The sequence below is a fragment of the Malania oleifera genome, chromosome 4 (assembly GCF_029873635.1).
Source record: "Malania oleifera isolate guangnan ecotype guangnan chromosome 4, ASM2987363v1, whole genome shotgun sequence".
In the NCBI taxonomy this organism is placed as follows: domain Eukaryota; kingdom Viridiplantae; phylum Streptophyta; class Magnoliopsida; order Santalales; family Ximeniaceae; genus Malania; species Malania oleifera.
The window spans coordinates 57,217,784-57,236,796 of NC_080420.1; the positions used below are offsets into that span (position 1 = coordinate 57,217,784).

The 19,013-nt window shown below is 39.8% G+C and overlaps 1 protein-coding gene and 1 pseudogene across 4 annotated transcripts in view; both read right to left on the reverse strand.

Annotated features, from left to right (window-relative positions):
• Positions 1-7,366, reverse strand: part of LOC131152834 (cleavage and polyadenylation specificity factor subunit 3-II) — a 115,213-nt gene extending 107,847 nt beyond the window's left edge. For 2 of the 4 annotated variants that reach the window (XM_058104724.1, XM_058104721.1), the window contains exons 1-2: positions 6,929-7,366; positions 6,634-6,811 (exon numbers count right to left, since the gene is read on the reverse strand). In XM_058104724.1, coding sequence (XP_057960707.1) covers positions 6,634-6,811; positions 6,929-6,953 — 203 coding nt within the window. In that variant the 5' untranslated portion in view covers positions 6,954-7,366. The remainder of the gene's footprint in view (positions 1-6,633; positions 6,812-6,928) is intronic. The other 2 variants (XM_058104722.1, XM_058104723.1) reach the window with 2 other exon arrangements.
• Positions 1,855-1,949, reverse strand: LOC131154730 (U6 spliceosomal RNA; annotated as a pseudogene).
• Positions 7,367-19,013: the final 11,647 nt, after the last annotated feature.

Genomic DNA, 19,013 nt, shown 5'->3' on the forward strand with positions numbered 1-19,013 from the left:
CACAAGCCATCAACCGAGTCATTCAACATCCAGTATAAAAATCCCTGGTGAGGGCAAGTGAAGACATCTCTCCTCCCCATTTAACCAAGATCACACTGTCAACCCCTAACACCTAACTTAATTACTTCTAAGACAAGAATTTTTTCCATTGGTTCTAGTCAAGAAAGAACTAAAAATAGCTCCCAATCTACTTAGATTTTGAAAATATCTATATCATTTTTGTGTAGGTTATGAAAAGATAAGAAAATTAAACTCTTATATATATATAAGGTTACATGAGAGAGCCAAGTGATCTTCATATACTCGTCTGATATCAAGCTTTGCTTTGGTTTGAATATTAGCTGGTGCAAAAGCATTATGAAGTCATCTACCTCTTCAAATCCCTACCCCCCTTGCAGAGTTTGGTACTAGGAATTACGGTTGGAATGGAATCAAAATTCCAACTCTAATTCCCATTCCTTTGTCCAATCTGCATAAATGAGTGTGGAATAACATGCCGGCTGAAATGCTCATTCCCCCTTTAGTGAAATGTTGCCTACTTTTACAAGTAGGAATTATGATTCCATTCCTATGGTTTTTGTAGAAGATTATATCCCTCAATAATAAATTCCAAAAATCACAAGTTAGTCATCTCTCAAGCCATGCCACCGTTGATAGCAACAACAACAACAATAATAATAATAATAATAATAATAATAATAAAGATGTTTATCTGAGGGCTGATTCTTCAAGCCCTCGGGTGGTTACTCATGCTAAAGTGAGAATGGTATGTAAAGATATTTTATCTTTAGGGGGATCACCAGGTGAGCATCCGACCACTCCCAATGTCCTTTTTAGCACCAAGTGAGCACCCCATGGAGAGCTTAGGATGGGCCCCATGAAGAACCCTCGACCCAAAGGTTGAGACGTCCATCCATGTTGGCCCTTAGGTTTACCCATGTGCATTGCCTTATACCAATCGAGGGATGTTGACCTTCATATGTCTATCTAGAGTAGTGCAGGTTGTCACTTCCCTCATATCCGACTTACTGATCTTCAGTGGCAAATACACTCACACAAGGATCTTGCTAAGGGGAGAGTACAACACCCTTACCATTCAAGTCATGGCTCCTTAACGACCATCTAAGTTGTGTCAAGGGCTGTCATGTCACAAGACTTGAACACGAAATGGATCTAGGAGTGTTCCCATGTATTGGATGTGTATGGCTAATGGGACTTGGTATAGTCCTATCACCGCACAATGTCAAGGTCCCACATCAGATGTGTACTAGGGAGATCATTCTAACGAGAACGTCAAAAATCGAATAGGAGAGCCTGTCATGGTCCCACATCGGATGTGTACTAGAGAGGTCTTGGGCTTATAAGGAGGGTTTGGGCTCCAACTACGAGAGGCACCTTTTATTGGTTAAACTCGTGAGGCTAGTAGGCCAAAGCAGACAATACCTCACCAGAGTTGGGCCCAAGACCGTTACATTTGGTGTCAAAGCCACCCTGGGGGTACTATCATGTGAGTGGATTTGCCCTAGGGGTACTATCAAGTATCATGTGAGTAGATCCTACACAGAGGTGTAAGCTACTTTGACGAAGACGTCAAAGATTGGATGGGAGAGTCTATCACGGTCCTACATCAGATGTGTTCTAGGGAGATCACTCTGATAAGGACGTCAGAAATCAAACGGAAGAACAGGTTATAATCCCACAATGGATGTGTACTAGGGAGATCTTGGGCTTATAAGGAGGGTTTGGACTCCAACTAAGTGAGGCACCTTTTATAGGACAAACTTGTGAGGCCTATGGACCAAAGCGGACAATACCTCACCAGAGTTGGGCTCAAGACCGTTAGACACAAGCATGACTCCATTACATATTTTCTTGATCTGTGCATGTCATCCTTGCGCAAGGATCATGCCAATCTTCTTTGTATCATTCCAATTTTATCAAATGTCGACCCCATCACATCTTTTGCAAATAAAAGAGTTGATTCTTTTGGCCTCTGGATATTGTCACCCATGACAGTTGGTATTAGAGTGAGTCACTCCTTTGTGGAGCAAAATCAGATTAACATTGTTGGCAGCAACTCTCTTATTAAAACTCAAGGTGTGGCATTGAGTGGGAAAAGGATCAATCTACCTTGGGTGTGTAATTAACTATTAAGGATCAATCTCCCTTGGGTGTGTATTCACTATATTGGCCAATCTCTCCCCTTTTATCATGCTGCACATTGTGTGGATCAGCTAGGGTTGGCTTTCAATATACTATTTGAGGAAGTCCAGATGCTTGAGTTTACCCTTTACATTGGGTACAAGGATAAGGGTTTACTCTATAGGGGAATTAAGATGATAGTGAACATTTGGTGCCCTTGCAACAGATATTAACTATAAGATTTTTGCAACTTTGTTGGCACTTGAGCTTGGGTTACAATTAATGGAGATTCTCCTGATGTTCTCACTCCCTAGAGGTGATATTCTTAGATGTATGGAAGTGGAAAATTGCAAGAGCTTTTGCTAAAAGCGAATTTCGATGAACTTAGAATGCCCATATTCCATATAGAGGAGAGATTCTTGGATTTGTGGAAGAGAGAATGGCAAAAGCTTTTCTTTATCCAATCCATAAGCCATATGAGTGCAACTCTGAGTTAATAACTGTGGTGACACAAACATGTTGATTGTGGACTAAAAGGGGACCATGAATATTGCTCGGAGTACTTTGTTGAAACCCTAAGAGGTCTATGGCTTGAATTTCGATGGGAACAAGGTTGTGAGACCATAACTTGCATAGTTAAGTGCTTGTGCACTAATGCCAAAGGGCCTTATATTTACCCTTGCCAAAGAGCATTAGGGATTTCTTCGTGGGCATATGAGTTTTTTGTCATAGGGCATTTGAGCTATGTTGGCTAGGTGGCACTTTTTTGTAATCCCTCCATGCAACTCAACCATAGGTGAGTCAATCCAGAGCCTTGCGGTGAAAACCTAAGTTGAGACTTGAAGCCAAAAGGCGATCAAAATGAAAGTAGCCACAAAAGATCGAGTTTGAGGCTAGAATGCTGTAGGACAATTGAAGCTTAAATTGGTAGTGAATACAGTGTTTAAGGCAGGACTGGAACAATGAGCTTTGGGATATAAATATTGAATTGAGCAAAGATCTTGCAAGTTATATGTTTCACTACCATGGTAGTGGCTCTATGAAAGGGATGATTGACTTTTGAATTGATATTTAGAAAAGGATTAGTTACACTTTGGGAAAATAGGGGATGTGAAATTTACCATCAAGGTTGGACACTGGGCATTAGAGTTGATTTGGTACTAGATGTGGAAGCCATCTACAAATCTAAATGAGAAAAAGTAGGCAAAGATAGCAATGGATTCATTGCCATAAAAGTCCTTTAGGAATAGCACAGTTAGAATGAACTTTGTTGGGGATGGATGGTGTTGGGCCTCCAAGAGTTCGGATCTTGTAAGGGCCTCTAGATGCAAATTGTAGTAAGGGAGCCATCACTTCGATGGCATCTTAAATTGACTTTCCTTGGGTCAAAAACGGTGTATCTTTGTTGATGTCAAGATTTGAGGTCAAGCTTGGGAGGGTGTTTGCATCAATGAATCAAATAATTGGTTACTGTGGGTGTTTTCGATTATTGAGGTACAAGGAAAAAAAAAGGATCCGTATTAAGGATTTTTTAAGGAGAATGGGTTGGATGAGTTTTCTTGGATGTTGCTACTTCATTGAGGAATTGGAGATCAAGATGTCCTTTTCAAAGGAAGCTAAAAACCAATTCAGGCCTTGTTTTGAAGATGATTTTAGGCTTGAGAATGAGTGACAAAGGGTCTTCTAGAAGATTTAAGTTCAGGGAAACAATGTTATAGAGTGTGCTCGTTGGGATTGGCTAGGAGAATCGTGTTGTTCAAGTGTTATTTTCCTCGAGTTGTTGAAGTTTTATCTGAAGATCAATGTGTGTTTTGATCAATGACGATGTTGATGATATGGAGTGAGGGAAAATGTCGCAGTCTTACATTCTTGCATTCTTGCATCTGTGATACATGCAAAAAGGTTGTATGGGTAACCTTAAAAAGAAACAATGAGCATGCAAATGTATGTTGGAAGTAACTCCTTATAAACATGGATTCGATTTTGGAGTTGTCATATATGTATCAAGAGTGTTGCTACGTCTCTATGGCAAATCCATATAGTTACTACAATGATTTTCTTGGCCAAGTGAAGTATTAATCTTTAGATCCTCGAACGGTTACCCATGCTAAAGAAAGAAAAGTACAAAAAGATTTTTATCTTTAGGGGTAATAACAGATAAGCATCCCACAATGTCCCTTCAAGCACTAAGTGGTTGTGGGATCCCATGGTTCACTTAGGGACAGGCTCTTGACATCCTCAAGTGTTGTCTCAAGCTCTCAAATGGGATTGGGAGCCTCATGGAAGACCCATTACAAAATGGTGTTGCACATCACTCCCAACACAGAGGTTATCCATTTTGGCCAAGTTTACCTGTAGATGATGTTGTGTTATACCAATCAAGGGACTTGAACCTTCGTATGTCTGTCTTAAGTAATGTAAGGTGTCACTTCCCTCGTCTTATGTGTGGTTAGTGGCCATTGGCCAATACACTCACACGAAGATCGTGCTATGGGTATGAGAGTTATCATTAGTGTTTGGGGATAAGGGTTACCCTCAAGGGCAGTCATGTCACAAGATTTGAACACTTAATGGATCTAAAGGTGTTTCCATGAGTGTACAAACAGGATTTGTTGTAGTCTTGTCGTTGTACAGGCGTGAATCCATCAAATATTTGGCAAATTAACGCAAAGGTGATTTTTTGGCCTTGGATCTTGCCACCACGTGACACAGCATCTATTGTGCAAGAAGGAGTCCGCTCATGGAAGGAAGTTGTGTTGTCCAAAAATGGTCTTGTTTGCTCTAGGTGTAGTGAAGTGGTGAAGCATGTATGAATAAAGAATGACAAGAATATACAACGGCACAAGATTCAGGTGGCCAGGGTTTCCAGCAGGCTTACTCAAGGGTTAAGGACGGGTTGGTCTAGGCCTGGTTCAAAATTGATTTAGATTTAGGCCCTTTAATGTGTAAGTTGGCTAATTTTGGACTCTTTTCTGATTCGGATCAGGCCAAAGAGCCTGCCCAATTGGTAAATATTGAAGCCCAATTTGTAAGGTTTTTAAATAAGGCCCACAACTCTGCTTTACTTAAAGAGGACTATTGGACCAAAGGATAATAGGGGCACAATGCAGCAATCAGGTATCCACTTAGGGAGCACTCATTCTTGCAATTCTACTGGATTTGATTCCCAATTGAAGAAGAGTGAGAATAAGGTGGGAGGCAGGCTGACGTCTCTGTATCATCAGTGGAAGAGGGCTGCCATCGTAATGAAATGGTGTTTGGGGCAGGTGCAGCGTGGGGGGAAGTTTCAGGGAAAAGGTGATGATGCAGTGGAAGGTCAATGGTAAGGGAAGTTTTGTGAAAATGATACTAGCAATAAGGTTAAAGTTCATTGGGGCGCTGGGCAGGCAGGTGTGGATATGGAAAAAGATTTTGAATCCAAATGGGGTGATTATGATAGAAATTGAAAAAAAAAAATTAACAACATAAGAAGTCAAAAGGTGGCTATGGTAAAAGATTTTGAATCCAACTGAGGTGATTACTATGGTAGATTAAAAAAATAAGAAGCCAGAAGGTAGCTATGGTAAAAGATTTTGAATCCAACTGAGGTGATTACGATGGAAGATGAAAAAAATACAAAGCCAGAAGGTAGCTTGTGTATTGTGGGCTCTTTGAGTAGTAAAAAGGGGAATACAGATAAGAGGGATAGCAAAGGAAAGGAGAACAAAAAACGGGATGACGTGTCAAATAATGAAACAGATGGTACCAGTCAGTTTGTTCATGATGTGGTCTGCTTCTGGATGAATTCTGGGAACGATGTGGATATGACTCTAATTTGTCTGATCTACCTGAAGATTAATAGAATGCTCATCCATATGGAAAGTTTGGAGGGTGTTCAGGCGTTCAAGGATGATGAAATGAGTAAGGAGCTGCAGTGTGAGGATGGAATTCTACCTACTCCTGCGGAGGAGATTATTGGGAAGGACTTAGAAGCTCAACAGATAAGATGGGTCCATGATTGTCAGATACTGGAGGTATGAAGTTTGTTCAGATGGGGCTAAAAGCAAGATGAAGAAGGGACAGCAAGAATTGGCTAACCTGCAGTGCTCAGTGTATTATAATGGGAAGGGTTCAAAAAGAGGCTTTGTTATCTGGTTCTTCCAATTAATCTTCTTTTGTTGTTTTTGTTTTCTTATTAAGGATTTATGTCCTATCTTTTAGATTGCAATTTATTCTGCTATCTTAATACAATCTCTTTCTTCGTTAAAAAAATAAATAAATAAATAAATAAATAAAGCCATGCTTACAGTTCAGGAGTAATTTGCAATCTAGCATTCCAGTGAAACTTTAGATACTAGCCGTGTAATTTATCCTTAAAATAACAAATATTAACCGATCCATATATTGTCAGCATTTTCTAGTATTCCAATGGTATGCATAAATGAACTTCAATTGGGTAGCACTGAGCAAATTTATGAGCTGTAACAGAGACAGAGAGAGATGCAAACATACAAATGGGTGATGATGATACAGGTGAGGTGGTTATCAAAATCTCCAGACTCGGAGATGAGGGAGAAATCGGGGAAGCGGCGATGATCAAGGAAGCCCATATGCATCCCACAATCGAACATGATTCTCTTTCCATTGATCGAAACTACCACACAACTCTTCCCCACTTCCTGTCCTGCACCTGCACATAGCATATCAGCACCCCAACTACGATGGCGGCCATAAGCTATCGAAGCTTGAGTTTCAGTAGACAACATGAGGTAGAAAATTGAAAGACAAGGGAAAGGGATATTTTTACCGAGGACGAGACACTCAATGGCCATGGTTTCCTCTCCCTCCAAAACACCCGTTTGTGGGTAATAGAGTGCTTTATGGGCGTTTTGCGGCTAAACAAAAACCTCTGGTATGAGTATGAGCGAGCTCTGGTGATGATGGCTTAACAGAGAGATACATAGACGTGAGAGAGAGAGAGAGAGAGAGAGACCTGGGCAAGGCGGAAGGGGGGAGGGAGGGGGCGGCGGGCCAGACAACTGCTGCTGCTGGATCCCTCGTCCTTCCTCTGCTGCCGCTGGTGCTGCTGCTTCTGTTTCTCCTACCTACCAGACTTGGACCCACAATTTAGAGCTATTACATTAGACGTTTGACTGAGTTTGTTTACTAGTTTAATATTTTGTCCTTCTAATGGCCTGTACAACCACAAGCTTTGCCTAAGTCTTTTCCATAGCCTCGACCATTTTATCAAGATTGGCCATGCCAACTAGCTTCAGTCCCTCACCAACATTACAAGCGTTGTTTCCACTTACCTCGATCAATACCTGAGTCAATGTTTGTTCCACCACTTCCACCCTTTTCTCTAAGCTAGTGGCCTCCATCAAGTACCTGCTTGATCTTGCCTCCTAGGCCTTTTCAACTATTTGCTCAATCATGTTTATTAAATGGTCTCCCAAATTTTGTGGTGAGCTAATCCTTACACTTGTGCCTCCTTCAAAAGATTTTTTTAGAGCTGTAAGACCTTGGCATCTATTAAATCCTATAACTGGTGTCAAAGTGCTTTGCACCTTTTTGTGGGATGACTAGGGGCATTCATATAAAATTCACATGATACCTTGGGATTGTGCCACTTCAAAGATGGCCGTACAGCTAGAGGCATTGGAGTAATCTTGCCATGGGAGGCTAGTTGATGGTATATGTTGGTCATTGGCAAGGACAGTGGGTTGAATTGTCCTTTTTGGAGGTTTTTTTTTTTTTATGGTGCCAGGGAGCCTTCGTCTCTCCTCTAGGCACAATCAATTGAATAATCCACACTCTATCTGAGATGTGTGGTTGCACTATCTATACTGTATAGCTACGGTATCGTACTCTGTAATCTGCTCTGGTCCATCAAGGTTCTGATACTATACAATACTATGTTTGTATATTACTGTTTTACAATGATTTTTGTATAAACTGTAATAACTATTATTTTGTATAAACAGGTAATACCATGATTCTATATATACTGTAAATCATAGTTTTGTAATAATTATACATCATGGTTCTGTAAAAGCTGTATGTAATCATGGTTCTGTAAAAGTTGTATATAACTGTGACGGCTCGATTTTCATACCATTTTTTTCTCAAATAAATAATAAATATTAATCAAACATCGATCACGTCAAAAATTCTGACACCATTTAAACATAATCCAACCTGAAATGGGTGTTGAGTGACAGTCATACGAACAAACCTAAAAGCGGAAGTTAATATTTATAAACCATTCAAAATACAAATAACTAGAATTCTAACCATCCGTATATATATATATATATATATATCTAACACTTCCCCAAATATAAACCAAAAACTCTAGGGGAATCATACATATCTAACACATCCCCAAAAATCAACCAAAAACTCTAGGGGAATCATACATCCCTAGCTCAAAACACTCACTTTGTCTATCAGGGTACCAACTCCCCTCTCCTGGTCTATCATGATTCCTTGAAATATTTCAATATTTGGGTGAGACACATCTCAGTAAGACAGAATAAATTATTTATAGTGTGTGGCAGTATGAGTTTCGTTATATCATAATATACTCATTTTAATGATAATACCATTTGAGAAAAATATACCAATTATACTCATAACCATATAGATATAAAACAGAAGCTTTTATAAGCTTTAATTCCATTTTTCAAACTCATTCACATGCAACCCATATTTATCAGCGAAAGTACCCAAGATAGGGGAGATTACACGTCCATACATGTAGCTCCCCTCTACTCTTATATCGTTTGTAACCTTGCCTGATTAACTCGCGTGAGGCTGCAACTGAAACTTATCAAGACACTCACCTTACTCAGTAAGCCCTCAAGCGAAGAGTTTTACTTCGCCCTAATTATTTATGTTATTAAACTCGCCCTCTTTCATTTCTCATTTCCATTTTACATCTAGCCCATGAGTGTCCTCGGTAACCAATCCATGGGTCGTCTGTAACTCATGGCTAGCCTGAGGATATTCTCCACGTCATGCTTCCCCCCATGGTCAAGGTTGTGCAGCTCGAAGGTTGGATCTAAACTGTTGTTGGCCTACCCGGTTAGATCAAAATAAAAACTCTACCTATCCGTCTGTAGCACGATTAGCCTGCCTACCTTGGTCCAGACTCTATATGGCAAAACTACCCTTCTTATTGGCTCAATCGATTATTATGTCACACTTTCCACGAGATTGTATGGTTGCACTAACACCTCATTAGCAACGGTATCGTGCTCTTTATCAACAACCGTCCACTAGGGTTCCCATTTCCACATTTCAACATTCACATTTCGTATTCACATTTCGGTATTCACATTGCAATGTTCACATATCCATATTCACATTCCAGTATTCACATTTCAATATTTACATTGCAGTATTTACATTACAATATTCATATTTTCATATTCACATTTCAGTATTCATATCTCATCTCATAATAGTATATATATTTATCGCATTTCAATATTCTCATCATTTCTTGGTTCTTTCTCATCTTTCAATACACATTCCATTCTCATAATAGTATATATCTCATTTCGCGTATTTCAACGTTTCTCAATAAAACATATCATCATTTCATATTTCCCCATTTATCATAGAAAATATTTCTATATTCATATTTCATATTCCATCACTTCCCAACTAAATACACGTTGATATAACATAATTCATCATTTCATATATTTCAATTCTCAAAACATCACAATTTAGTATGACTCATATGCCACACAACTTTATTTGATATTCATATCATAATAATTTCAGACAAAATATCATATTCTCATTTTCACATATTAATTCAACCAGTAGTTCTCAAAATAACTATTATAATTTATTCCTCTTATCTGACTTACACTAAGAGGCTCGTTAAAAACCCAAATCCTACGCTAGCGGCTTCCAAAACTCAAAACCCTAAAATTCAAATTTTTCCCAAATCAATCAATTCATCTCCCAGAATATTTCTCATTTAACACTTCCTAGGCCCTATATACTCCAAATAAATACTTAAACCCAAAAATACCTTACTTACCCTGATTTTGGAGTGGTGCACAAGAACTCCAAATCAACAATCTGCTCGGCTAAGTTGTAGAAAATCTCCCCATGAATCTCGTGATACCTTCTAATCATCAAAACGAGTTTAGACGGAGCGAAAATTGAAGAGAGAGGGAGTTAGGGCCGTAGGGTAGAGACAGAAAAAGAGAGAGAAATCACGTTAAAAGTGACGGAAGACCTATTTATAGGTCAGGCTTCGTCGACGAGTTAAAGTGATTCATCGTCGAGCCAATAAAGACACTTCATCAACGAGGAGTTTGGTTCGTAGATGAACCTTAAATTCTCTGAAATTCCATGAATCTTGGTATCTTCTCGTCAAAGAGACATGTGTACTTCGTTGACGAGACCTAGAGGGACATTCATCGACAAGGACCATTGGTTCGTCGATGAACCCTTGCTGATCCCCATTTTTCCTTTTTCCTTCTCTTTCATTTCTTTTCTTTTATTACTTTCATTAATTAAATTTTTCGAGTCTCTATATTCTCCCATTCTTATAAGATTTCATCCTCGAAATTGCTATTCATCACCCTTTTCATCCTTACAGAGAACATCTCAATTTTATTAATTACCCTCACTTATGGTGGAGGAATACCATGGTTACATTTACGGTCTTGAGAGATTACAATCATATGCATAAAAGGAAAACTCCCCCAAAACCATTCATAATCAAAACCAAAACACTACCTATCCTATACTATACAAATCAAAATACATACCTTGTTATTCGCTTTCTTTTTCCCAATTCAACCTTGGGTCCCACTGAACAAGTATAGGTATCTCTGGCCCATTTGTTCTTCTAGTTCCCATGAAATTTCCTTTACTGCATGATTGCACCATAACACTTTTACCAGTGGAATGCTCTTTGTACACAACTCTTGTCCCTTCTAGTCTAAAATCTGCATTGGCACCTCTTCATAAGATAAGACATCATTAGGCTCCAGTGCCTCATAACTGATCACATAGGAGGGATCCGTGACATATTTCCTCAACATGGAAACGTGAAATACGTCATGGATTCTAGACAAAACCAATGGTAACACCAATCTGTAGGCAATTGGATCCACTCTTTAAAAAATTTTGAATGGTCCAATATACCTAGGCCTCAGTTTAACCTTCCTCCAAAATCTCATAACTCCTTCCATTGGTGCCACTTTCAGAAATACGTGATCTTCTACGTCAAGCTCTAACTCTCGCCGGTGAGTATTCTGCATAACTTTTCTACCAACTCTATGCTTTTTTTATCCTGTCTCTGATGAGCCTAACTTTATCATAAGTCTGCTGTATCAACTCTAGCCCCAAAATCTGTCTTTCCCCAATCTCATCCTAGTACAACGGGGATCAGCACCTCCTACCATATAACGTCTCATACGGTGTCATTCCAATGCTAGCTTGATAGTTGTTATTATAAGCAAACTCAACCAGTGGTATAAACTGTACCCAATTACCCCCGAAGTCTAGCATACATGCTCGTAGCATATCCTCCAGTATATGTATGTTCCTCTCCGTCTGCCCATCTATCTGACGATAAAATGTCGTGCTGAGGAGCAACAACTGAGAATCCATGGCTCCTTGCAAACTCCTCCAAAAATGAGATGTGAACCATGGGTCTCGGTTTGAAACTATGGACACTGGCACGCCATGGAGTCTATCTCTTGAATGTACACTTCTGTCAATCTGCTCAAGGAGTAGTTAGCTCTGATAGGAAGGAAATGGGCAATATTCATCAATCGGTCTACGACTACCCAAATGGCATCTTGTCTATGCAATGTTGGCAGTAATCTTGTGATAAAATCCATCGATATGTGCTCCCACTTCCACTTAGGAATGTGAAGTGGCTGCAATGATCCCACCGGTCTCTGATGCTCAGCTTTCACCTACTGGCATGTCAAACACTGTACTACAAACTTAGCAATCTCTTTCTTCATGTTGCTCCACCAAAAAGATTCCCGAAGATCCTTGTACATTTTAGTGCTACTAGGGTGTACAATATACAGGGATTGGTGTGCTTCCACCATAATAACTTTCTTAATCACAGTGTCGGTAGGTACACACAACTTGGTACGGAACCTCAAGGCTCCATTGCCTGAGATACTGAAATCTTCCTCCTAACCATCCTGTACTTTTTCTATAATTTTTATTAATTTTGCGTCTTTTAGCTGAGCAATTTTAATTCTTTCTTATAAGGTCGGCTATGATATCAAATTGGCAATAAATGCCTGATGATTGCCCTTTAGAAGTTTTACACCGAGCCTTTCTAAATCTATCTAGATCAGATGCTACATCACCACTGCAGATACTACTGCTCCCACTTATTTCCGGCTCAGAGCATCAGCTACCACATTAGCCTTTATCTTTTATTAGCTACAACCATCTCCTCTGCCTCATGTTTAATTCTTTCTGTGTGAAGAAATATTTTAAACTCTTATGATCAACGAAAATCACACACCTACCCCCATACAGATAGTGTTTCCAAATTTTCAATGCATAAACCACCGCTACTAACTCCAGATCATAGGTAGGGTAATTCTTTTCATATTCTTTCAGCTGTCGGGAGGCATATGCTATCACTCTCCTCTCTGCATTAGAACACATCTAAGCCCTTTATGTGATGCATCACTGTAAATTACAAAACCCTCTTCTCCTAAAGGAATCGTCAAAATTGGTGCAGTGATGAGTCACTGCTTCAACTCTTGGAAACTCCACTCACATTCATCAGACCACTCAAACTTCACACCTTTCCTAGTCAATCTTGCCAAAGGACCCAATAATTTAAAGAAGCCTTCAACAAATCTGCAATAGTACCTAGCCAATCCCAAGAAACTTTTGATTTCCTGTACATTTTTAGGTCGTACCCAGTCCATCACCGCCTCGATCTTGCTTGGAGCCACTGAAATACCACCCCTTAATACCACATGTCCAAGGAAAGTAACTTACTTCAGTCAAAACTCGTACTTCTTGAATTTAGCATACAATTTTCTTTCTCTCAACACCTGAAGCACTATCCTCAGATGTTCCTCGTGCTCCTCTAGGCTCTTTGAATACACTAGTATGTCATCAATAAGTACCACCACAAACTGGTTTAAATACTGGTGGAAGACCCTGTTCATCAGATCCATAAACATTGCAGGAGCATTTGTTAACCCAAACAACATGAGCAGAAATTCATAATGGCCATACCGAGTCCTGAATGCTATCTTTAGAACATTTTTCCCCTTGACCTTCACCTGATGGTACCCAAACCATATATCAATCTTAGAGAATGTCTATGTCCCTTATAACTGGTCAAACAAATCATCGATGCGGGGAAGCGGGTACTTATTCTTGGTGGTTACTTTATTAATTTCTTTGTAGTCAATGCACATTCTCATCGACCCATCTTTCTTCTTCACAAATAATACCGGCACTCCCCAGGGTGATGCGTTGGGCCGAATAAATCCCTTGTCTAACTGTTTCTGCAATTGTTCCTTCAATTCTTTCAATTCCGTCGGTGCCATTCTATATGGCACTTTTGAAATCGGCACTATCCCTAGAATTAGATCAATTGTAAACTCTACCTCACGATCAGGAGGTAGTCCCGGAAAATCCTCGAAAAATGCATCTAGAAAATCCCTCACTACCGAGATATCCTCTAACCTCAACTCCCATTCCAACACCTCTTTCACACAGGCCAAATATACTTGACAACCTTCCAGCAATAATCCCCTCGCCTGAATGGCGAATAACAATTGTGGTGGGGCGCGCACACATGATCCCACAAGTCTAAACTCTTGTCTTTCTAGAGATCTGAACGCTACCTCTCTCTGATGGCAGTCAATACTGGCATAGTGGGCAGCTAGTCAGTCTATCCCTTAAATCACTTTGAACCTATACAGATCTAAGACTGCCAAGTTAGCTGATAAAGACCTCCCTTGAACACAGACTGGACAATTCCTGAGTACCTTCTTATCTAACATTACAACCCCATTCGGCATAAAAACGAACAAACTGATATCTAGCGACTGAGTTTCTATCCCACAAAATTTAATAAATTCCTGGGCGATAAAAGAATGAGTCACCCTTGAATCAAACAAGGCAGTAGCTTTATATGACAGTATTGAAATAGTACCTGTCATGACATCTACTGCCTCCTCAGCATCTCCCGGTGTAGGCGCATAGACTCGTGCTAGGACAGTATTCCTCTGCTGACCGCCTCGGGGTGCCTGGTGACCTCCTCAATATGGTCTAGGAGCAGGCGCATTCACTAGCGGTGCTCAGCAATCCATTGCCATATGGCTTATCTAATAACATCGGTAACATATCATCTCTTTAACCCGGCACTCTCCTGGGTGTCTTTAATAGCATATAGGACAAAGAGGGGCATCGGTCTGTCCTGTACTGCTCAATCTCCCATCCCCTATCTCCAACCTCCTCTGTTATCCTGCCTCCTCCATGACCCCCAACTGGACCCTACCTGAAAATCTGGAGGCATGGGCCTCTTTCTCTAACTCTGTGCCACAAAGCCTTTCTGTAGGTCACTCTCAATCACTGCAGCTCTATCCACTATCTATGAAAAAATTTGGGTCTGGAAGCCTACAATATGCTCGAACAAACTCTGTCTCAGGCCCTCCTCGAATTTCTTTGCCTTCTTTTCTTCATCAGGCACCAAGTATGGGGCAAACCAGGACAGCTCAATAAATCTAATTGCATACTATTGTACCATCATCTGCCCCTGCATCAAGTGCAAAAATTTATCTACTTTTGCACTTCTAATAGTAGCGGGAAAGTACCGCTCGAAAAATAATTCCTTGAAGTGGCTCCACGTCACCACTACAGGCTCCGGTCTCTACTCCTCTAACAGTCTTGCCGATCTCCACCAGTTTTTAGCTTCCCCAATCAATTTAAACATTGCAAATAATACCTTCTGCTCATTTGTGCACAGAAGAAATGCCAACATATCCTTTATATCCTAGACCCAATCCTCAGTTACTACTGGGTTAGCCCCTCGGAAAAACGACGGAGCCTTCATACCCGTGAAATGTTCAATCATGCAGTTCCGCTCCCCTGAACCTCTAGCCATCTCTGCCATCACATGTTGGGTGACACTACATAATACAACGTTAGGGTCTCCGCCACCCATACTTGAAGGCCCTGCATCATCACCTCCAGCATATGCACTACTACTTCCAGGTTCCATCCTGAAAATGATATAAAACAGTCTTAGAATTCTATCCTCATAACACAACTAATACACTCAGCAAGCTAAGACCCATAAAATAATCTTCTATAACTATTTAACATCCTTAATTCCAATTTAGAATCCAGTCCTACCACTCAAAGACAAGAACTAGCGATAGTTTACTATGGTTTTCCTGAAGTCGTCACCCCAGGAAAATCACAAAAACAACCACAAAACTCCTACCTCCAGGTCGCAAGATAGAACCGTAGACTCCAATCCCATCCTCTAACAATCACTAACTCATATATCAATCTACCCATCTCCTATTCTCCTCACAATTCATTCCTATACTTTGGTATTGTATTCTGTTGTTTACTAAAGTTAGTAGAACCTAGCAACCTAGGCTCTAATACCAAAATGTAATACCTCGATTTTTATACCATTTTTTCTCAAATAAATAATAAATATTAATCAAACATTGACCATGTCAAAAACTTTGACACCATTAAAACGTAACCCAACCCGAAGTGGGTGTCGGGTGAAAGTCATACAAACAGCCCTAATAACAGAAGTTAATATTTATAAACCATTCAAAATACAAATAACCAAAGTTCTAACCGTCCGTATATATATATATATATCTAACATATCCTCAAAAATGAACCAAAAACTCTAGGGGAATCATACATTTCTAACACATCCCCAAAAATCAACCAAAACTCTAGGGGAATCATACATCCCTAGCTCAAAACACTCACCTTGTCTATCAGGATTCCAGCTCCACTCTATCTTGGAGCTCTATCCCCTGGTTTTTCACGGTTCTCTGTAATTTTTAGATATTTGGGTGAGACATATCTTAATAAGATGAAATAAATTATTTACAATGTGTGGCAGTATGAGTTTCATTATATCAAAATATACTCATTTTAATGATAATACCACTTGAGAAAATATACCAATTATACTCATAACCACATAGATATAAAACATAAGCTTTTATAAGCTTTAATTCCATTTTTCAAACTCATTCACATGCAACCCATATTTATCAGTGAAAGTACCCAAGGATAGGGGAGATTACATGCCCATACATGTAGTTCCCCTTTACTCTGATATCGTTTGTAACCTTGCCTGATTAACTCGAATGAGACTGCAACTAAAACTTATCAGGGCACTCACCTTACTTAGTGAGCCCTCAAGCGAAGAGTTTTACTTCATCCTAATTATTTATGTTATTAAACTTATGCTCTTTCATTTCTCATTTCCATTTCACATCTAGCTCATGAGTGTCCTCGGTAACCCATCCATGTGTTGTCTGTAACTTATGACTGCCTTAAGGATGTTCTCCATGCCGTGCTTTCCCCTATGGTCAAGGTTGTGTGACCCAAAAGATGGATCTAAACCGCAGTTGGCCTACCCAGTTAGATAAAAAAAAAAAAAAAAAACTCTACCTGTTCATCAGTAGTACGATTGACCTACCTACCCAGGTCTAGACTCCAGGAGGCAAAACTACCCTTCTTATTGGCTCAATCGACTCTCACGTGACACCCTTCACTAGACCGTGTGGTTGCACTAACACCTCACTAGCAACTGTATTGTGCTCTTTATCAACAACCATCCATCAGGGTTCTTGTTTCCACATTTCAACATTCACATTTCAATATTCACATTGCAATGTTCACATATCCATATTCACATTCCAGTATTCACATTGCAATATTCACATTTTAGTATTCATATCTCATCTCATAATAGTATATATATCACATTTCAATATTCTCATTGTCGTGACGTCCTAGACTTGCCAAACACGCATGGGTGCGGCTGCGAACTGGGAAAAATAGGGTGAATTTTGAAAAAATATATTTTCATGGAAAAAACAATGTGTATGGAGTCACCACTAACTTTTTGAAGTGTGGTTAGAACACTTGATTATTACTCGGTAAAAGGTAGAATCGGCCTACACTACCAGAGTTAAGCTCCGGAGTTCGATTACCCGAGGGGAAAGTATGAGCACCCCCTAGGCATCCGTCCTTACGAATGGTACCTAATTAATCGTAGATCATCCCATAAATTAAATGTAATAAGCCTTTAAGATTAATCCTTTCCAAAAATCGAAAAATGGGGGCACTATATAGGTATTCCCTCAAAACCAAGGCATATCGTATTTTGAAGAATTCATGCCTTCCTTTGAAATCATCGGGATTGAAAAATCAGGAAAATAGTGTACAAAGTACACTCCCGGGGTTTTTGAAATTTTTAAATGAGAAGTAGTATTATGGGATGTTTGAATTTTACTTAAGGATAAAAAATGAGTTTCTCAACTCAAAAATATTTTTTGTATTTTCTTGATATTTTTTTGAATTTTTATAATAATTTTTCTTATATTTTTTTCAAACCATTCCGGAATAAGAAAAAGGTAATTAAGCGAAAAACAATGAAAATCAAGTTAAAAACATTTTTTAGGATTTTTCCTGAATTTTCTATATTTTTGGGATTTTTTTCGATATTTTTATGATTTTTTATTGGAATTTTGTGAATTTAATGGATTTAAAAAGAATTTATTTGAAATATTAAAAATAAAGAAAAGGGGAAAAAAGAAGAACTAGTGTATCCTGGTTTAGGGGGGTAGACTGGTCAAACTTTGATAGGTTTGTGAAATACCAATTTAAGGTCCAGGTCAGGACCATGGGGCCATGTGTCATGCGATAAGAAGGAGATGCATATGCGCAGGGATTGGTGACGTGACCTGATCGTGGACGTCGCTGGGGGATGCTGATCGGACAACTCTGGGTAGCACACTACTCTACTTGTGTGTGTGGAGAAAAGGCAGCCCATGTGTCACTCATCCGATGGAGGAGTGAGAATGGATGAGGTGGTGTTATCTAAGCCGTCCATGAGTGGAGATCTAACAGCCAGGGAACAAGGCGGCTCGTGCATTTATTACCGGTGGACAAGGCCGCCACGTGTCGGCCTCTAAGTGATGATACATGCAGGTGTTAATGATGGCTTCTGACGCGGGTGATTCGGACCGTCAACGGGGGTCAGAGATCTAATGGGGCTAGGGAGACACGTCAGGCTTACTGACGTCGGCAAATCTCAACCATATGAAGAAGTCATGATCACGCAATGGGGAACGAGTAGCACATGGATCGCTAACTTGCCCTGATCCTAGATGTTTGCAAGATACGCACCTTGAGTGGTGATGATAGGAACACGTGGCTTTTATGATAGAACAGCCAAATTTGCACCACGTGTTCAAATCGGATAGTCCCGAGGCAAAACGTATTTAAACTTCAATTTTTCTCTTTTGTCTCTTTTCTCAGTCTCATTCGAAGCCTCCCCCTTCTCTCCTATGTCTTTCACTCTCTTCTCTACAACTCAGAAACCCTAAGGTCTTTAAAAAAATTTCCTTCTTCCTTTTATGTAAATCTGAACAAAAAACCTAACTTTCTCTCTACACCTTCTCGTTCTTAAGCTTCTGAAATTAAAAACCCTAATCCCTGCAACGATTTCATCTCCTCTTTTCTTCCCTTTCTGTCTCCTCCTGAGCTTCAAACCCCATCCCGAAGCCCCGTGAAACCCTAGAATCCTCTGCAACCCTTCTTTACCTTTGAGATTGTGCCTTCTCTTTTTATGAGATTTACTCTATCTC